General features: G+C 40.4%; 2 protein-coding genes across 4 annotated transcripts in view; one reads left to right on the forward strand and one right to left on the reverse strand.

The window, feature by feature from the left end:
• Nucleotides 1-112: 112 nt before the first annotated feature.
• Nucleotides 113-10,785, forward strand: Ccne2 (cyclin E2). 3 transcript variants are annotated; one of them, XM_038347239.1, is made up of 12 exons: nt 113-142; nt 1,286-1,324; nt 1,422-1,521; nt 1,610-1,663; nt 2,248-2,399; nt 3,236-3,371; nt 5,295-5,441; nt 6,223-6,318; nt 6,754-6,888; nt 7,979-8,090; nt 8,603-8,760; nt 9,335-10,785. In XM_038347239.1, the coding sequence occupies exons 2-12, from the start codon at nt 1,311-1,313 to the stop codon at nt 9,446-9,448; spliced, it is 1,218 nt and encodes a 405-aa protein (XP_038203167.1). In that variant the 5' UTR covers nt 113-142; nt 1,286-1,310; the 3' UTR covers nt 9,449-10,785. The 3 variants fall into 3 exon arrangements, with proteins under 3 accessions (XP_038203167.1, XP_038203165.1, XP_038203168.1); XM_038347237.1 differs by lacking the exon at nt 113-142 and adding an exon at nt 287-416; XM_038347240.1 differs by lacking the exon at nt 113-142 and having other exon boundaries at nt 517-1,324; nt 1,425-1,521.
• The window catches only part of Ints8 (integrator complex subunit 8), a 47,376-nt gene continuing 38,105 nt past the window's right edge, over nt 10,710-19,980 (reverse strand). Inside the window, exons 21-27 of the mRNA XM_038347236.2 lie at nt 19,337-19,455; nt 17,642-17,745; nt 16,514-16,564; nt 14,218-14,291; nt 14,065-14,129; nt 13,542-13,585; nt 10,710-10,910 (exon numbers count right to left, since the gene is read on the reverse strand). Coding sequence (XP_038203164.1) covers nt 10,794-10,910; nt 13,542-13,585; nt 14,065-14,129; nt 14,218-14,291; nt 16,514-16,564; nt 17,642-17,745; nt 19,337-19,455 — 574 coding nt within the window. The 3' untranslated portion in view covers nt 10,710-10,793. The remainder of the gene's footprint in view (nt 10,911-13,541; nt 13,586-14,064; nt 14,130-14,217; nt 14,292-16,513; nt 16,565-17,641; nt 17,746-19,336; nt 19,456-19,980) is intronic.

Consider the following 19,980-nt stretch of genomic DNA (forward strand, 5'->3'; position numbering starts at 1 on the left):
GGGCGGGCCCCTGTCCCTGCCCTGCGGGGCCGAGCCGCTGCGGCCCGGCGCCCCGAGATCGGACAGCGAGCCGGAGGGCGGGCGGGAGCCGGCGGGTGGGAGGGGGCGCCCCGTCAGCCGACTGCAGCCGCGGCGCGCGCAGGTGGAGTGCCGAGCGGGGCGGAGGAGCGCAGTCGGGGAGGGCAGCCCTTTGGCCACTCGGCGCCCGCCCGTCCGTCCTCCCGCGCGCTCTGAGGGCAGGGCAGGGCGCGGCGCGCGCGGGCGAGCTGGGCGGGCGGACGGGCGGGGGAGGGGAAGGCGCCCGCCGAGGTGTCAGTCTGCGGCGCATGCGTGCGGGGCGGGCCGGGCCAGGCCTATATATTGAGTTGGCGCCGGCGCCAGCTGAGCCGAGCTGTAGAGGGTCTGGCGGTGAGGAGGTGCTGGCCGCAGGGGGGTGCGGGAGGGAAGGGGTCCTGGGCTGGCGGGAGCCGCGGGAGAAGAGAAACGGGGGGCCGGAGAGCTGGGAGCCCGCCCGGGGCGACTGTGTTCCCGAGGTCGGTCCCTGTCTGACAGGATCCGTGTCAGGGGGTCCGGGAGAGGCGCGGGGTGAGGGTACCCCCAGTGAGGGGCCGCGGGAAAGCCTCTCGGGCCACCCTCATTTGGGGAAGATCTCCCGCGCGAGAGGATGGAGGTGTGGGTCCCTTTACGGGGGAAAAATTCTTGAACAGAGTTTCCTCATTTAATCCCCCCCCCCCCACTTTTCCCTTTTGCTTTTCTGGAATTGGGGTCCTGTCGCCCCTGCAATCGGCACTGCCCGCCGGGCGGGGCCGGGAAAGAGGGAAGGGAGCCTGGAGGACGTGACACCAGGCTTGGGTCCCTCCACCCCCTGCTTCCCCGCCACTGCGGCTCTCCAATTTGGCGCGGAACCGGCTTCTCCAGAGCCCGCTCTTAGAGGCTCGCCCAGGCGCCTGGCGGGCCGAGGCCGGGACGTGCCTTTCCCACCCTTGATGCACAGAGAAATGCGTGAATACCCGAAAAATACTCATCATCAAGGGTGCTGGGGTACTGTGCAATTTCTGAACGCACTCACTTTCCGAGTTTAATTCGGTTGAGGAAATGAGGGCATATATGTAAAATTACTATGAGATAGTTAATATATTTTGGAAGATGACCTGGATTTTTTTTTAAAGGCTCAGGCCACCTTCTGGTAACATTAGCTGCTCATTTCTGAATCAATTTTAATTGGCACTTGGAGAATATGAATGAATGAATGTGTTCTTGATTTTGATTTTTCTCCCCCATTTAGGGTTTCATAGACCTTAAAGAAGAGAATGTCGAGACGCAGGTAACACTGTCAGTCTTAGAGACATGTTTGAAAATTAGCTGCTGCCTATGAAATACATGACTTACTAATTAAACTTCCTGTCTAAAACCCATCACAGTAGCCGTTTACAAGCTAAGCAGCAGCATGCCCAGCCCAGCCAGCCAGACTCCCCGCAAGAAGCCCAGATAATTCAGGCCAAAAAGAGGAAAACAGCACAGGTGATTTAAGGAAAATGAGGGAGGGAAGGAGGAAGGGAAGAAATGCTTGCTGAGAGCTTAGTTCACAATGGTCTTTTCTATTCTCCAGGATGTCAAAAAAGGAAAAGAGGAGATCAGCAAGAAGCATCAGTACGAGATTCGGGTAATGCAGACCTGGCCTGGGTGGGCTGGGGAAGGATGAGAGCACAGTCGTGTGTCACTGCCTCACTGACACTTGGAATGAGGCTGACAGGAAGGAGCTGCGGTGTAGCTGGCCGGTCGACCAGGCCCGCCTATATACTGCTCTTTGTGCGCTTCCAGACTACAGGCGAGGGTCCTAATCACTACTGAGTTGGCATAAAAAGGATGTGAGATCACTGACAGCCTGGCAAGCAGCCTTTTGTGCCCCCTTCCTCCTATGTGTTCACTTGGAGATGGTAATTCTTCCCAAAAGATCCTCTAAGTGACTCCATTTGACTGAATTTTTAAGTTTTTTGCATTCAAGTTTTCTCAACCAGAAAACACTTGTTTAAAAAGAGCTTTTATTTTAAAAAAGTATCCCTGCTAAAATTTCTAAATTCAGAGAATTGCAACTTTCTTTTAAACTTATTTTATACTAGAGATGCATTCGTTATTGTTTGAGTTTTTAAAGGAATGTCTTATAGTATCAGGATTTAATTTATGAAGGCTGGTATGAATTGTATGGCTTTAAAAATAAGTTTTTCTCTTTTTGTTTTGAAATGACAGAATTGTTGGCCGCCTGTACTGTCTGGAGGAATCAGTCCTTGCATTATCATTGAAACACCCCATAAAGAAATAGGAACAAGCGACTTCTCTAGATTTACAAATTACAGATTTAAAAACCTTTTTATTAATCCTTCACCTCTGCCAGATTTAAGGTAAAAAATAATATCAGTAATTTGTTATCAAAGGCTAAAACGGTAGAATTAAAATAATGCCTTGTGTTTTCTTTTGACTTCATTGTAAGACAGAGAAACCAGTTTACTTTTTAAATACTTCCCTTACTGAGAAATAGGTATCATTCTTCGTGAGGCAATATTATTTGCAAGTGTTAGTAAGTGATATATTTAAAACCCATATTCATTTTCACTTGCTTGGTACATGCTTCCAGACTTAGCAGAACTGAACTATTATTTAAATGTAGCTTTAATAGTTGTCTAATTAAAATGGGAACATTTTAAATAGACAGCATTTTCAATTGACTTAACCCACTTACTCCTTACGAAGCTTACTATCAGTTATGACATGACTAAGAGGTACAAGCTTACAGAAAACACTGATGTAGTAATTGACATTTAATTTGAATGAGCAAATTCATAGAGTTCGATACTTCAGTACATCATCCCCACCCCTGCTGCTTTGTTCCACTTTAACCTCATAAGTGATACTGATCCATAAGTGGCGCTGCTGATATTATTTTTCAGTGTTGGGGCTTAATTAACATTGTGATCATATATTTTAAATATTTTTCTAGTTTGCTTTTTAAAAGTTACCTTGAACCATAACTTTTGTAAACTATAAGGAAGGTTGTACAGCATTCCTGAAATTTACCAATAAGTGGAAATCTTGGAGTTGACTCCAAGAGCTACTTTTTCCAATTTGTAATTGTAAGTTGGACTTGGGTGTCTGAAACGTGGAGTTTTGCTAGTGCAACTGGAACTTGTATCGATGACTGAATATAAATTATGTGACCCCTCCCCCCGCCCTCTTGTAGCTGGGGATGTTCACAGGAGGTTTGGCACAACATGCTGCAGAAGGAGAGCAGATATGTACATGGCAAACATTTTCAAGTTCTTCACTCTGACCTGGAACCACAGATGAGGTCAATACTTTTAGACTGGCTTTTAGAGGTAGGTTCTAAAAATAGAAATTTCTTGTGTCTATAATGAAAAACTTCAGATGGTTGTGTGCTTTCCCTGTGACTTCAGGGTATGCTGTCCATTACCTTTTGTGGGGCACAAACTGTGGTTTGTGGCACATAAAGTACAATATGACTTGGTTTTTTTTTTCCTTGTAGTGCTGGGGATTGAACCTAAGGTCTTGTGTGTGTTAGCCCAGCACTTAGCTACAATCCCCCAAATCAACTACCTTTTTTAAGAGTAAAATCAGGAGTTGGTGGCATATCCCAATGGTAGTGTGTCCTCAGTAACAAAGCAGAGAGTAAAATCCTAAGAACACATCTTTTATGATCCAACCCAAAACAAAATCAGAAATCCGTGACATACAGGTTTGGGTCTACGTTAGGGTGCTGAAGGTGAATAGAATGTGCAGTTGACTGGGTGTAGTACAAGCAAATGGAGAACAAGCTTAGGCTTCAGAGCCCTCAGGCATCTTCCTCCTGCATTATCAAAGCCAAGTCATGAATTTTGATTTTATACCCTAAACCAAAAGGTTTTGTATACCCAGAGGCCCTAAGCCCTCTAACTCCCATTTAGCTTCCTCTATAATGTATTCCTGTTCCTTTCAGAAATACACTGTACTTCTGGGTGTTGTGTATGCCTGCAGTTCACAAAGGCTGAGGAGGAAGGGTGGGACTTTTAAGGCCAACCAAGCCACATAACACGCTCCAGGTTTAAAAAAAAAAAGAAAGAAAGAAAAATGCATCATAGCATCATTGTAAGGAGTATCAGTAAGCCTGGAATCTTTATAGATCTATGTAAACATTTTCTTACTTGGGTCCATTCCTTTTGTCTGGATTATTATAAATTCCTCAAATTTGCTGAGGAAACATTTACTTGATGTTAAAGATTTACAAGTTTCAAGGAAGCCAGTACAAGTTATAATGATATCTCAAAATAAAATAAGGGGCAGGTGGGATGTGTGTGTGTGTGTGTGTGTGTGTGTGTGTGTGTGTATCTTAATGGTGAAATGCTTGCCTAACACACAGCGAAGCCTGGGCTTAATCCCTAATTGGGGGGAGGCTGTAGATTCATTCTAAGGGAGAAGACTGTGGGTGGACTGTGGGTAGAAAAAAACATATAGTATCTCAGAAATTATCAGAAATGTTTCCAAGACAATAAAATGAGGTTGTGTTATCAGGTATGACTAGAAGTTTTTACTTTGTATGATGACAAATTTATTTTTAATCTGAATGTAAAAGTAAATTCATTGTTTGAAAAATCTTAAAATGACCACACATGGAAAAGACAGTCTTTTTGAAATGCAGTATCTATTCCTGGTTTTAAGATTTTAATTATGTATAACCTGAGTGCAGGTGCCCAGGTCAGAAGAGAGAATCCGATCTCCTAGCACTGAGGTTGTAAGCAATGATGAGGTACCTAGATTCTGGTGCTAGGAGTCAGTAGGTCTTTGCTTCTGAGCCGTTCACCCCAGGTATCATACTCCTGGTTTTAAAGCAGTATAACACAGGAATAGTTTGCTTTAAACTCATCTATTACTGTTCCTGTTTTCTCATTTCCAAAAAGGAGATAATGGCATCCATTTCATAGAGTAACTCTGAAAGTTAAAAAACTTTCCTTTAAGTGTAGGAATGGCAATATTTATTCACAATAGTGAAGAGGAGGGTAATTCCCACTAAGCCAAAGTCATGGAAAGATTTACCACCAATGTTTATATTAGCTTGAAATAAAATACAAAAAGGAAAATTGCAAAAGGAGAATGAGGATACTAAGAGCCGCGCTGTCGGTACATGCTAATCCCTCACGGCATCCTAAAGAGGTTAGTTAGCCTCTTTAGTCCATCACTTGGTATAATAAAGGTGACTTATAACTTGGGTAAGTTCTAAGATGACATCTGAACACTTGGTTCTTCAGGTATGTGAAGTCTACACACTTCATAGGGAGACATTCTACCTTGCCCAAGACTTTTTTGACAGATTTATGTTGACACAAAAAGATGTAAATAAAAATATGCTTCAACTCATTGGGATTACCTCATTGTTCATCGCTTCTAAACTTGAGGTAAGTTCTTACATTTCATCCAGATAAGACTTACTGTCAACCTAGTTTTTAAGTGAACACATTAATCTCAGGATACTATTTTCTGTATTAAATATTTAGGGAACAGGAATTGTTTTATTATAGTGAGGATGGAAGAACTTATAGGTCTTTATTTTAGTCTCTAGTTCATATAGCTTATCTACATTAGTCTCTAGTTCAGGTGAGGAATAGTGTGACGACGCATACACAGTCCTCTCCGTCCTCCCCTGCCCATGCTGGGGACTGAGCCAAGGGCCTGTCCATCTTTTACTAAGTTAATGTGTTCAGTTCTGGACTTTATTGTTTTGAGTCGCCCAAGCTGGCTTTGAACTCAGTCTCTGCTGGAAGATGACCTTGATCTTCCTGCTTCCACTTCACAAGGAAAAGGATTACAGGGCTATATGCAGTGCTAGAATTTCCTACATATTAGGCAAATCAAATGAACCACACCCCAACTTATTTATAGAGTATCTTGTTTTGGTCCAACCACCGGACTAGACCATACTTAAAAAGTTGATATTCTTAATTGAAATAGCAGATTAAGGTATATACTGTTTTATCAACTAAAATACGAAGTCAACTCTAGACAAAGAACCCTTGGAAATCAACACAGTAGCTAACCATAGATAACTACATACAAAAAACTTACATGGTTTTGATATATAGTTACTTCGTGAACCTGGCCTTAAAACTGAAGCCCATATAGTCTGTATATAATTTTGTTTTTATTTAAAATGCTTAATAATAATTTTCTAAATTGAAGGAAATCTACGCTCCTAAACTCCAAGAGTTTGCTTATGTCACTGATGGTGCTTGCAGTGAAGTAGATATCTTAAAGATGGAACTCAATATCTTAAAGGTAATAATAATGTCCTTTCTTAGTTGCAGCTTTGTAATATCATAGTTAGGAATGAACTTCAGATATAACAGAGCCAAACTTAAGGGCAATGAGATGACTCAGCAAGTTAAAGGCATTTAATTGCCAGAGAGGCATGACATTTTGATCCCCGGGGAACCCACGTGGTGTAAAAAGTTGTCTCTGACCTCTACACGCAAGACACAGCATGTGCCTACCCCAAAAATGAAGATAATTTTGAACAAATTTTTTAAAAGCCAAAATTGATGTCTTAATCTGGGCACAAAATTCAATAGGTTAATGCAGCAAAAATATTGGTATTGATGGTGAGGAATTTAACCTTTCAACTCTACTATATATATAAGTAATACTATATATATAAGTAATACGTGCATATATGTGTAGTTACTAATGGACTTTTTAAAATTTCATTGACAGGCTTTAAAATGGGAACTTTGTCCTGTAACAGTCATTTCCTGGTTGAATCTTTTTCTCCAAGTTGATGCTGTTAAAGATGTTCCTAAGGTTCTTCTACCTCAGTATTCCCAGGAGACGTTCATCCAGATCGCCCAGGTACTGACCGTTTCTGAACATAGCTAATGTTATTGTTGATGACAAATCTGGATAGTGTATACAGAAGTCCTGGGCTACACAACACAATGGCATACTGACTTAACTCTTACTTGACAAAACCCCTTTGACCCATAAAATACTGTCCCTAGCATTTACATAATTCTAGAGAGGAAAGTCTTAAACTTTTATGAACATTCCCCTCCCCCCCCTTTTTAAGGGCTTGGAATTGGAGTAAAATATCTTTGATATAAAATGGAGAAAATGTTCACAGCCAGTTGTCTTTAGAGTTTTATTTGTTTGTTTTCAAGACTGTAGACCAGGCTGGCCTCAAAGATCCACTTGTCTCTGCTTCCTAAGTGGGATTAAAGGTGGCATATACCACTATACCCAACCTGTTATTTAATCATAGTCTATCTGTGGTAGTGTGTCACCTCCAGCTCTGCTGTTATTGAATCATAGTCTATCTGTGGTAGTGTCTCACCTCCAGCTCTCTTCCAGGTCATGTCACTTTCTTGCCTGATGAGGACAAAACTCAAGTTTTATTCACTGAACAGGAATCGCCTTAAACCTCTGAAAATCTAGCCTTTATATCACTCCAGCTGCTATTGTTTCGGGTCTTGCATTACCAAGATGATACTTACCTATCTACTTGAGGCTAAGAATATTGCATTCTAGCCTGTCCAGTTTACTGTGTCCTTTTTTTTTTTTTTTAAATATTTATTTATTTATTATGTATACAATATTCTGTCTGTGTATATGCCTGCACGGCAGAAGAGGGCACCAGACCCCATTACAGATGGTTGTGAGCCACCATGTGGTTGCTGGGAATCGAACTCAGGACCTTTGGAAGAGCAGGCAATGCTCTTAACCTCTGAGCCATCTCTCCAGCCCCTACTGTGTCCTTTTTAAAGTGTAATTTTCCTGGATTTAGAATCTTACAATAGCTTCAATAAACTTAAGTAGTGGTGCTCTAACTTCTAAAATGCATTTATAAGTTAACTAGACTACTTCTAACTTTCCTTGCCTTCAGCTGCTCACCTTGGCTAAGGAAGATTTTAAATTACTTAAACTTTTGCTTTTTCCTTGTCAGCTTTTAGATCTGTGTATCCTCGCTATTGACTCATTAGAATTCCAGTACAGAATTCTGGCAGCTGCAGCCTTATGCCATTTTACCTCCATTGAAGTGGTTAAGAAAACCTCAGGTATGACTATATTGTTCACTTCTTACGTGTTCACTTTTAATGGAACTCAGGAACTTTAACACTTATCAAGCTCACAATTTAATAATTTACTGATTATGTTTTCTGTTAAAAGTACTTTATAGCCTTTAGTGTATCTCCACAAGCAAACTAATACATTGAAATTAAACTCATTTGAAGCAAATAAGCACAATTCTACTTTATGAATGTGCACTGGTTAAACAGCTCTGAAGAGGCCTGAAAATGTGGCTCAGTGCTTAAGAGCACATACTGCTCTTGGAGAAGAGCACAGCCTGTGACCCAGCACTTGGGAGGCCAGGCCACGAGGCAGCCAGCCTGGGCTTCAGAAACTAGGAATTCTTCCAGCTTTGGCTCATATAAAGTTTGATAAACGTGTGATCATTTCTTTGGGTTTTTAAATGACTTAAAAATTAGAAGCAGAACAAAGTACATTGGGCATATTAAGGTAGTTTCTGTGGCATAACTTTAACATTTTATTAACTTTTCCAATTTAGGTTTGGAATGGGAGGACATTTCCGAGTGTGTAGACTGGATGGTGCCTTTTGTCAGTGTAGTAAAAAGTGTAAGTCCAGTGAAGCTAAAGACCTTTAAGAAGATAGCCATGGAAGACAGGCACAATATCCAGACACATACAAATTATTTGGCTTTGCTGGTACGTATTTTTGTTTGGGGGATTGGTTATTCTTTTAATTTAAATTTTTTTCATTGTTTTTTAGATCTTGATATCTAGTTAGTCCTGCAACTGATGGAGAGGGTACTATGGATCACTACTTCAGACAGTTATATAATATCACAAAGGAGAAAGTAACAGCCACACTGATTTTAAAATGTAAAGGAGATAATAAAATTAAGGCTACTTGGTGCCACAAGCAGCAGGGAGGCTGAGGCAGCAGGATCATGATTTCAAGGCCAGCCTGGGCCACAGTAAGACTGTCAGAATATTGCTGTGAAGCAGCTCAAAATCAAAACCAGCAGTTGAGACAGGAAACTAAAAACATGTTTTTGTGGTTTGAGACAGGGGCTTACTGAAGTTAGCTATATAGACCAGGCTGGCCTCGAATTCATAAAGATCTATCTGCCTCTGCCTTCTGAGTGCTGGGATTAAACAGTTGGCTTAAGGTACTCTTAAAGTAAGCTTGATAGTCTCAAATAATATCTGTTTTACCTTACTATATATTTGTTTTATCTTAGCTGTTAATTATGGTATAATTCCTTCATGTATACAGAGTGAAGTAAACTATGTGAACACCTTCAGAAAAGGAGGGCAGTTGTCACCAGTGTGTAATGGCGGCATTATGACACCTCCGAAGAGTACTGAAAAACCACCAATAAAACCCTGAAGTTAACATCAAGTTGGAATTGAAAAGATACTGGATAAAAGGTTCATACAAATGAGTGAGTTTTACAGGAAAGTAGTGTTGTGGCTATCCTTGCCCACTGAGGAGTTACACTGCCATTTTATTTTAAAACTACATCAATTGGCACTAAATGCCTATGGTACATGAAGCCATGGGCTCAATCCCCAGCACTACAAAAGAACAAAACAAACTTAAAAAAAAGTTGGCACTAAAGAAATTTCCTCTAGCTGTTTAAAAGAGGACTTGTTTACAGGGCTGACTTCACGCCCAAGGACAGTGGCTAGAAGCCAGCAACAATTGGTGCTGTGGCAGTTTCTGTTTGTTACTGTGTTTCTCTTGATAAACTAAGATTTATTTTATCATTGGAATATGGACTAAACTAGTGATACTCAAAAGATACATCGCTGACACACAACTTTGATTCCTAAGTTCCTATACTCTTGAATGGTGCAATTTGTCTTTTGAAAATGAAATTTAAACCTATTTACAAAGATTGTTTTGTAATACAGTGACTAATTTATCTAAAGCTGTTTGTAACAAACAATGATAAAACTTGAATTTTTACAAATGGTGAAGTTCAATCTGTTTTTAGTTTGTCTTACCATAATATTTCTTAATCAGTAAGGCATGAACCAAATGTTTAAACTGTTCTAAACAATGGGAGAACCAAAGAAATTATAAACAAGATAAATGCTTTGGCTTCTATGGGGTTTTACTTGATCTAAAGGTTGCTTTATGATCGTTTCATACATCACAATCTGGGTAAAACTTTAATGCCTCTCAAACTATTTATATAGGAAAGTCACTTTATTGCACTAAGCTATCCCTAAGTATTTTTTAAATAGAGTGTGAAACTAAGGCTTTATGTTTGCAAAACTGGCAGTCTATTTTTAAGCCCCATCTTATGAGATGAACTTAACATGTGACCTAAACTTCTATTTTCTATGGCAGAAAAAAATATTAAATGTATACTGACTCCTAGAAATCTATTTATTTAAACTTGTATATAGATTAGCTACTTATACATTAAATATTTTAAGTTAGCCTTTGAAAAAGAAATTTGGGCCTAAAAAGTCAATTTCGTCAGAAAAAAAATGATGCCAGGTTACCAGACATGTAAACCTTTTCTCTCTTTGAAGAAATTGTGATCTGTTAATGTGTGATGTTCTTGTATAGTTTTTGTTTCTAAAACTAGTTTGCCTCAGTTTTTGTCTGAAAAGAAAACACCACTAAATTGTACATATGTATTATATAAACTTAATCTTTTAATACTGTTTACTTTTAGCCCATGTTTAAAAAATAAAAGTTTAAAAAATTAACTAACTGCTTAAAAGTAAAGTTTTGCCATTGCTTGTAGAAACTTCTTTTTCCTTCTCTGTGCTGCCAGCTGCAATACTTCTTCAGGGTTGCTCGCATTCAACTCTGTTTGGCCAATGGCTTTGATCTTAAACCAGAAAAGTATTATCAGAAATTTAGTTAACAAAAAAAAGTTAACAAAAAAAAATCAAGTCTTCCTAGTAGTACACATAAGTCAAAGTTAAAATAACTAGACAATTATAAAATGTACGAGCTACAGAAAAATTAACGGCTGTTACATTGATCTACTATGATTTCCTTAACCATAGTTTATAGTTAGAACCTGGTAGAACATTTTACTACATTAAATAAATTCCTTTGTGCTTATGGGTAAGCAGGAAAGGAAGAAGCTGACTGGGGGTGGGAGCACAAACCACACAGAAGGAAGTCAAAAGAAGCTATGGACAAAACAGGTAATAGTAAATAGACCGTGGAAAATACTTGAGAGTGTAGTTGCCTGGCACAGATTAAAAGTAGTAAATAACTGGCTAAGAGTGGCCTCTAATATAATAAACGATATGGGCTTTAAAAATAATATAGTTGGGGGTAAGGTGTGTTTAAGGCCAGCCTAATCTTCATAGTGAGTTCCATAGAAAATCTGTCTCCTCACAGGCTACTGCTATTGTCCTTGGCTGCCTCTCAAAGAGGCAGGTAAATTACCTACTCTTGAAGACATGGCTTCATACACTTCACAGGGCCCAGAGTCTCCTGACCTGCATCTGATCTAAAAGTCTCTTGAAGACTAGCTCCCATGGTACCAGAAGGCATCATGCAAGCTGTGAACCACAACCAGCATGGCCCAGTAACCCCAAGGGTGCAGTAGTGTCACCCAACCTTGGTGGTAACCAGCAGCTCTCTAATCGGACCCAAGACCTACTCAGCAGGAAGGAAACCATGCCTTGTACTGGAAGCCTGTCCAACCCCCAAGGCTGCTGAAACCCATGGATCTTGAACGAGTCCACAACCACTTTACTGTCCTCATACCACAGATAAGTGCAGTCCTCACTCTCCAACAAAGAGACTTCTGCACCAGACAGAGGCCATTACAGAAAACCTCAGCTGATCTTCAAAGTAACTCCCACACTTAAGACTCAGGAATCATTTCCAAAGAGGGGTCTTAAAATTTTCCGAACCAGAGGGTGAGGGAGTTTGCTGTGAGATTGTGTCTCCTAGGAGTGTTTGGAGCCCATGAACCCTGAGAGAATGAGCTGAACAAGGACACTACACATGCTGACTAAAGTGGACAGGGCACAGCTTACAAGGCCTCAATCCCAAAAGTGGGAGAAATGTCCACACCAGGGAAGAGTCCCCATCTCTTTATCATTGTGTATATACATACACATACATGCATGTAACAATTACTTTTTTAAAAGCCATGAATTTGAGAGAAAGAAAGGGTGTATGAAAGGGCTTGGAGAGAGGAAAGGGAGGAAAAATGATATACTCTCAAATGTTTTTTAATGATGCAGTATAAAAATACCAAGGGACTACTAAGAGTATTGCTTTCCAACCCCAGGTAAATTAGGAATGGGAGAACAGAAGCAAGCTGGCTCATTGGTAAAAGTACTTGCCATGCAAGCCTGATGATGCCATGGTAGAACTAGTTTCCCAAAAATTGCCTTCTGAATTCTATATGCAATACTGTAGTACATATCGCATATATGCACTAATAATAAAAGAAATAGAACAGGGGTTGGGGAGACACATCAGTAATTCTAGCATGCTCTGTGAAGAGATGGGAAGTCAATTCCCAGAACCCTACAGACCCACTGTCTAATGTACCCAGCAATGAACAAAAGAGCCTGTCTCAAAGTTTCTACCTTCTGGCAGGGATCAACACCCAAGGTTATCTTCTGACCACCTCTTGTACAAACACAATGATGTATGCACAGCATTAGTAGATGGAAAAAGGTACAACATTCAGTCAAGTAGGCGAACTGTAGGCCAGTCCCAATTAAATGTTTCCTTTATAAGAGCTCCCATGGTCATGGTGGATCTTCACTGCAACAGAAATCCTAAGACAGCTAGCAAGATGTTCAGTGGGTAAAAGCTTGCTGCCAAACCTGATATCCTGAGTTTCAATCTTTGACACTCAGATACTAGGAGAGAATAGACTAATGCAAGTTGTTCTCTGACCATTAAAATACACTCAAACATACACAGAAATGTTAAAAAAAAAGATGTGAGTAAAATTTAAGTACTCATTCAGTAATTGTTGGGCACCATTCTAGTTATCTATGAACAAGTCTTCACAGAAGAGTAAATAAATACATAGCATGTCAAATGTTGGCAGATGTTACAGAGAGAAAGAGAATAAGAGTAGGAAGTTGGTGGGAGGCATGCTAGTCTAGAAGATGTCCAGGGAAGGCTAACCACTAAAATAGCAAGGCAGAGACCTGAGGAAGGAACCTGAATGCTCCCAGGTTAAGAAACTGCCAAAGGTCCCTCCCCAGAGAAGTAGTCTTCTTGACATGTTTGAACAATAGTAGGGATATTTGTATTGACGTTAACAAAGGGAAAACTAAGCCAGTAAGTCACTCTAAGGATCCAGTGAGATGAAAACTCACTTGAAGATTTACAGCAGGTAAATACAATGCTCTAATAGAGTCAAGTAACATTACAAGTAGATAATGATAACTAAATTCTGGCAGTAAGTGGTACAAATCTAAATTAATATTCTGAAAACAACATCACTGAAGAAAGGGGTAAAGCAACTTACAGCAATCTGTCTTTTATCTGTTTCTCCTCTTTTATGATGAAGATCTAAATGTGTCAGTTAAGAATAATAAAACTGATTGTTATATCATGGTAGGATCTCGACTCTCTTTAAGGCTGGTGAGGTGGTTCATCATTTGCTGTCATATCTGATGATGGGAGCTCAACCCCAAGACTCATGGCAAAAGAAAACTGGCCTCAAGGCTGTCTTCAGTGTTGAGTGTGTGATATTCACACTGCAGAATATGCACACACAATCTTATGTAATATATTTTTAAAATTCTGAACTGTTTTTTAGTTTGGAAAATATGTTCTATAAGATACTTTTTCTTTCTTTCTTTTTTTTTTTTTTTTTTGGTTTTTCAAGTAAGGGTTCCTCTGTGTAGCCCTCGCTGGTCTTGAACTCACAGAGATCCTCCTGTCTCTTGAGTGTTGGGATTAGAGGTGTGTGCTACCTAACCCCTGGTGAAATACTTTAATTACAGACATGAACTGCTGTAATATCACATTCACTGATAGAAGGATACAGGTCAAGTACTCCAAGATGGTGACATCCCAAATGTAGTCGTAGTAGGAGTCCATAGCGTCATGGCTGTAAAACAGAATCTCATTACTTATGCCGAAAAGATTCAGCACCATGTTTCAAAAAAAAAAAAAAAAAAAAAAACACAAATCCATACCTGTTTTGTTCCTGCAATGACTTGAAAGCTGTCTTGTAGTCAATTTCTCTGAGGAACTGACATAGAATTGCCACCTATGGAAACAAATTTTTGAAAAGAGTAATGTGACCTTCCTGGTTTGGGAGAGTAATTTTTATTTTTTTCACATTTATCTTATTCCATGTGGTGGGTATTTTGTCTTCATGTACATCTAAGCACCATATGTGTGCCTGGGGCCTGCAGAGGCCAGAAGACTACATAAGATCCCCCAGAACTGCCAGGCGGTGGTGGTGGTGCAGGTCTTTAATCCCAGCACTTGCAAGGCTGAGGCAGGTGAATCTCTGAGCTTAAGGTCAGCCTGGTCTAGAGTGAGTTGCAGGACAGAAAAACCCTGTCTTAAACAAGACCCCCCACACCTGGAGTAACAGATCGCTGTGAGCTGACATGTGGTACTGGGACATGAGCCCAGATCCTCTGGAAGAGAAGAAGTTCACTGTCCTTAGACGACAAGTCAATAATTTAGACCCGCAAATGTATTCTTTAGAATACTTGAAATCATGCTGGATAAAGTCAGCTCATATTTGTGGATCCCATTTCTGTTTTTGTTTTAAAAACCTTTACGTAAGATTTCTGTGTCTATCTGAACCACAAGCTAGGTCATCAGTGACCTGTATCACAGAGTCTTAGATCTCTCTTCATTTGGAAAATAAGCTGACAACAAGCAAACATGCTAGCACTCAAGGACATGAGTCACATGGAACTATGCCCTTAAGAACTGGCAGATATAGACGTAGGCCACCAGTCTCTAAACACAGAATGCATCTAGTTCAATCATGCAGATAGGCCTGAGTGCTTATCTTGGAACTGAGAGTGTTGGGTCAGTGTTACAACACTTGGTAGAATTTGTGAGGATCAGGGTTCATCTCTGGTATTAGAAAAAGCAGAGATTAAAAATAAAAATTGAGGGGCTAGAGAGATGGCAATGAGGTTAGGAGCACTGGCTCTCTTCCAGAGGTCCTGAGTTCAATTCCCAGCAACCACATGGTGGCTCACAACTGTCTATAATGAGATCTGGTGCCCTCTTCTGGCCTGCAGGTAGACATGCAGGCAGAACATCATACTTATTATGTATAAATAAGTCTTTTAAAAAATTGAAAGCTGGCATGGTGCATGGTGGCGTATGCCTTTAGTGCCAGCACTTGAGAGGCAGAGGCAGACGGGTCTCTGTCTGGTCTACACAGTGAGTTTCAGGACAGCTAAGGCCACAGAGAGAATCCCTGTCTAAAAAAAAAAAAAAAAAAAAAGTAGAAACTATTTGTATTAGTTCATATGCTGTAAAATTTTTATCTTTTTAAAAAAGAAAACACAGGACAGTCAAAGGTACATAAGAATCCTTATCTCAACAAACAAACAAAAAACCCAAAACAAACAAAAGGCCAGTAGAGGTAGCGAACACCTTTCATCCCCATACTTGGGAGACAAAGCAAGTGATCTTAGTCTGATCTATCAAGTGAGTTCCAGGACATCAAGACATAGAGAAAAAAACCCTGTCTCAAAAAACAAAACACCCACAGATGTCTAATATCTTTACAAAATTGTATAACTATCCCCATTAGTTCTAAAGCATATTAAAGAGATTCAAAGTCCAGTACAGGAACTCCCCATTCTCTTCCATCAAGCCTCTGGTAAGCAGTGAGGTACCTATTGTGAGCATTCTTACAAGTGGAATCACAATCTATATAAGCCCTGTCTTTCACTTAGCAGTTTGTCAGTTAATCCATACTGTGTTACATCTGTAATTCATTCCTTTATATAGCTGCAGGATTTTGAAGTACAGATACATCACACTTTACTTAACCATACATTAGTTAATGGACACTAGGATGTTTTTTTCTTTATTTTTTTGGCCCTGGTGAATGTTGCTGCTATGGACATTCAAGTACAACCTTTTCTAATTCTCTTGGGTATTTAAGTAGAAGTGGAATTGCCAAATAGTTTGCCAAAGCTGCACCTTTTCAAGTTCCTAGCAGCATGAGGATTCTAATTCTTCCACAACCTTGGCTGACTGCATTTTCCCAATGGCTAGTACACATATCTCATCATAAATATAAGAAAGCATAAAGTGCTTCTTCTGCAGTTAAGTTTAATGGTCAATGCTTACAAATTCCTACCTGCATCTAGTTCAGTTCTATAAATACTAAGAAAAGAAAATGCTAAGCTACTAACAGCCATTCTGATACAAAATAAAATCTACTTCCCAGCATGCATTTACATAAGCACGTGAATAGCAGCCAATGTCACAGCGTCACAAACTAACCTGTGTGTGACAATTCAGCAGGGAGCAGCACTTTATCATTCGCTTGATCACCTACAAAAAAAGACAGCGAGTATTTAAAAATTAGCTAGCACTGACTCCAATACATGTGCCAGTTCAGAACAAGATGTCAACAGCAGAGGAGCAGGAGGTCTGAGAGAGGACAGTAGCTGTGTAGAACTCAGGGCTTCCCATTCACTTTGGCTAGTTTACAATGCTATAAAGAAAAAATACATATTACTTTTAAGACTTGTTAAATACTGTTTCATTGCTAAACTAGTGGTCTAATCAGATTTAATAGCAAAATATGTTAAAAGAGCAAAATATAATGTGGTTTGCATTAGAGAAGGAGGGCAGAGTATGTCGGCAAGACGAGTACATCTAGAGAACTAAGGGACAGCATGGGGAGGAGTTCACTTGTCTTGGAGGCTGCAGATGTAGCTCAACAGTATAGCTCTTGAGTGGCACACAGGAGTCCTGGGTAAGACACTGGAGAGATCATAACGGTACTACAATGTGCACTAAAAAAATCTAGAAAGAATAGATTCACAGACCATGCATAGTGGTGTACACCTCTAATCTCAGCATGAAGGAAGCAGAGGCAGGCAGATCTCTGAGTTTGGGGCCAGTCTGGTCAACAGACTGAATTTCAGACCAGCCAGGGCTACACAGAGACCCTGTCTCAGAAACAAACAGCAACAACAATAAAGAGTGGGTTTTAGAGATTTTTGTTTGCTTTTTAAAGATATATGTATTACTCAGACTTAATTATAAGTATGCATAACAGCTAGCTGATTCCTGACTTCAGGTATTCTTATCACAAAAGGGGTATCCATGAAAGCAATGCCACAAGCATTGTAGATATTGTCCCTGAAAAGGAGACCTGGCAAGCTGGGCATGGTGGCACATGCCTGTAATCCTAGCCCTGGGGAGGCTGAAGCAGGTGGATCACTAGAAGTTCCAGACTAATATGAGCCATATATCAAGACTACCTCCAAAGGACCAAACCAAACAAATGGGCAGCAATAGGGTCTAAGTCATCAACCTGAGTGTTCTCATCACATACACAGCAACAGCGAAGTTCTACACTGAAGTTAGGCAAGAAGCAAGCAAGCCCACAGAACAACTTACTTGATCTGTATAGACATCAGGAGGCACAGCCTTGTTAAAGAAGTCAGAGCACACAGCTCCAGCCTGGAGGTAATAGTGAAGAGCTGCCGAATGCTGGTTTGTTGCTATAACAGGAAGCAGGAGCAAAGAGTGACTTGCCAATAAAACACAAGAGTAGAAACAGATTCAAACGAGTTAAAGATAAAATTCTGTGGTCAGCAAAATGGCTCAGCAGGTAAAAGTGCTACCACCAAGCTTGACCACACGAGTTTGACCCTTGGGACCACATGGTAGAAAGGGAGAGGTGATTTCCACAGCTGTTACCTGAACTCTACATGTATGCGATGTACACACACATAAAATGTTTTTTTTTGGAGGGGTTGGGTTTTTTTAAATGGTTTTTTGAGACACAGTTTCTCTGTGCATCAGTTCTGGCTGTCCTGGAACTAGCTCTGTACATCAGGCTGGTCTTGAACTCACAGAGATCCACCTGCCTCTGCCTCCCAAGTGCTGGGATTAAAGGTGTGCACCATCACCACCTGGCACACAAATGTTATTTTTAAAACCGGTAAAACTTTACATCTGGCTGAGGAATGATAACACTTTTATTCAGAATAACATTGTTAAAAACTGCCTTTATATATTAAAAAAAAAATTAAAAAAACCAGAAAGACTTTTCAAAATGATACAATAAATTATTTACATCCTAAGACTGATTAGCAAAAAATCTAGCTCAGATTTCTCATTAAGTTTATAGTAAACGGGGCTGGAGAGATGACTCAGAGGTTAAGAGCACTGGTTAAGATCCTGAGTTCAATTCCCAGTAACCACATGGTGGCTCACAACACATACCACCACCACAACCTGATAACTACAAGATTTATTATAACGGAGATTTTTATTTCCCACATATCCAGACTAGAAATATATCCTAATTTTTGAATGTATCTTAGAATCTACATATCCAGTGTGCAATCAGACATTCGGGTTTGGCAATGCATTCTTTTGACAGCTAGGGTGAAAATAAGTGTTAAAAACAAGCAGTAGCTGACTATTGTGGTGCACAACTACAATCCTAGCACTTGAGAAGTGGAGGCATCATGAGAGAAGTTTAAGGCAATCCTCAGCCAAGTCATGAATCCCAGGCCAAAATGGGCTACAAAAGACCATATCTCAACCCTTATGCTGGGTGGTGGTGGCACACGCCTTTAATCCCAGCAGAGAAAGAGGCAGGCAGATCTCTGTGAGTTCAAGGCCAGCCTGGTCTACAAGAGCTAGTTCCAGGATGGATTCCAAAGCTACAGACAAACCATGTCTAGAAGGGGGTAAAAAAACCAAAATTACTGGATACATGAAAGTTTTATTTTTATTTTATTATTTCTTGAACTGAGATTAAAAGGATGAGGAACCACAAGTAGTTAGAATTTTTACACTTATTTATATTATTTATTTGGGTGTGTGCGCACCCTACCACATATGCAAGTCCATATGGGCCCTGGATATTGAACTCAAGTCATCAGGCTTGGTAGGAAGCACCTTTACCCACTCCGCCATCCTTCTTGGCCCAGGGTAAGGTTTTAAACAGCAATTTTACAAACACTCCTCGCTGACATTGCGAGACCTCAACAGATGGCTCAAAGGGTAGGAAAGAGTGCATAGTCCTCTTCCAGAGGACCTGGCACAAATAAAGCATAAAGCAATGAATTTCTCACTTACCAAAATAAATATCTGCTTGAATGATAAGCCAAGCATGGTTGTTTGGATTTATACTGAGTGTATATCGAACTAGCTCTTTCACTGTGATTGCCACAGCTTCAAAATCCACAGACTGGAGGCTGAAAAAAAGTATCACACATTAATCTCTATTTTCAAAGTCTTTTAAATTCCACACATACATTGATTCAAAACAAAGAGGCAGTCAGAATGTAAATAGGCACACTATGACACAGCCTTTACCTCCGTTTATCATTAGAGGTAACAACAAAATTCTGCCTTAGAGAAATCACAAAAGCCAACGGCTGGAATACTAACCAACACTGTTATGTGACCTGGAGTCTACCCAGGACTTCTCCCCAGAGTGTGCTCTGCACTGGGTGTTTCACTGGCCATAATGAGGCTACAGGTTAGGGAGGCAAACACGCATTTCAGTGCTTTACACAGCAGTAGAGAAAGGGCCAGATGCTCTGGCCTGCATACTGCCAGGCCAGCACCCAAGAAAGCGGGCCCTTGCTCCTCTTTCCTAGAAGCCAGAGAAAAGGGCTTAGTGAAAAGGGACCCAGGTCTCAGGGTCAGAAGCGGATAAGGCTCAGAGGCTGCTGCCCTTTACAAGAAGATGTGACAGAGCAATTCCGTACCTAAGG

This window comes from Arvicola amphibius, chromosome 11 (genome assembly GCF_903992535.2).
Source record: "Arvicola amphibius chromosome 11, mArvAmp1.2, whole genome shotgun sequence".
NCBI classification, from domain to species: Eukaryota; Metazoa; Chordata; class Mammalia; order Rodentia; family Cricetidae; genus Arvicola; species Arvicola amphibius.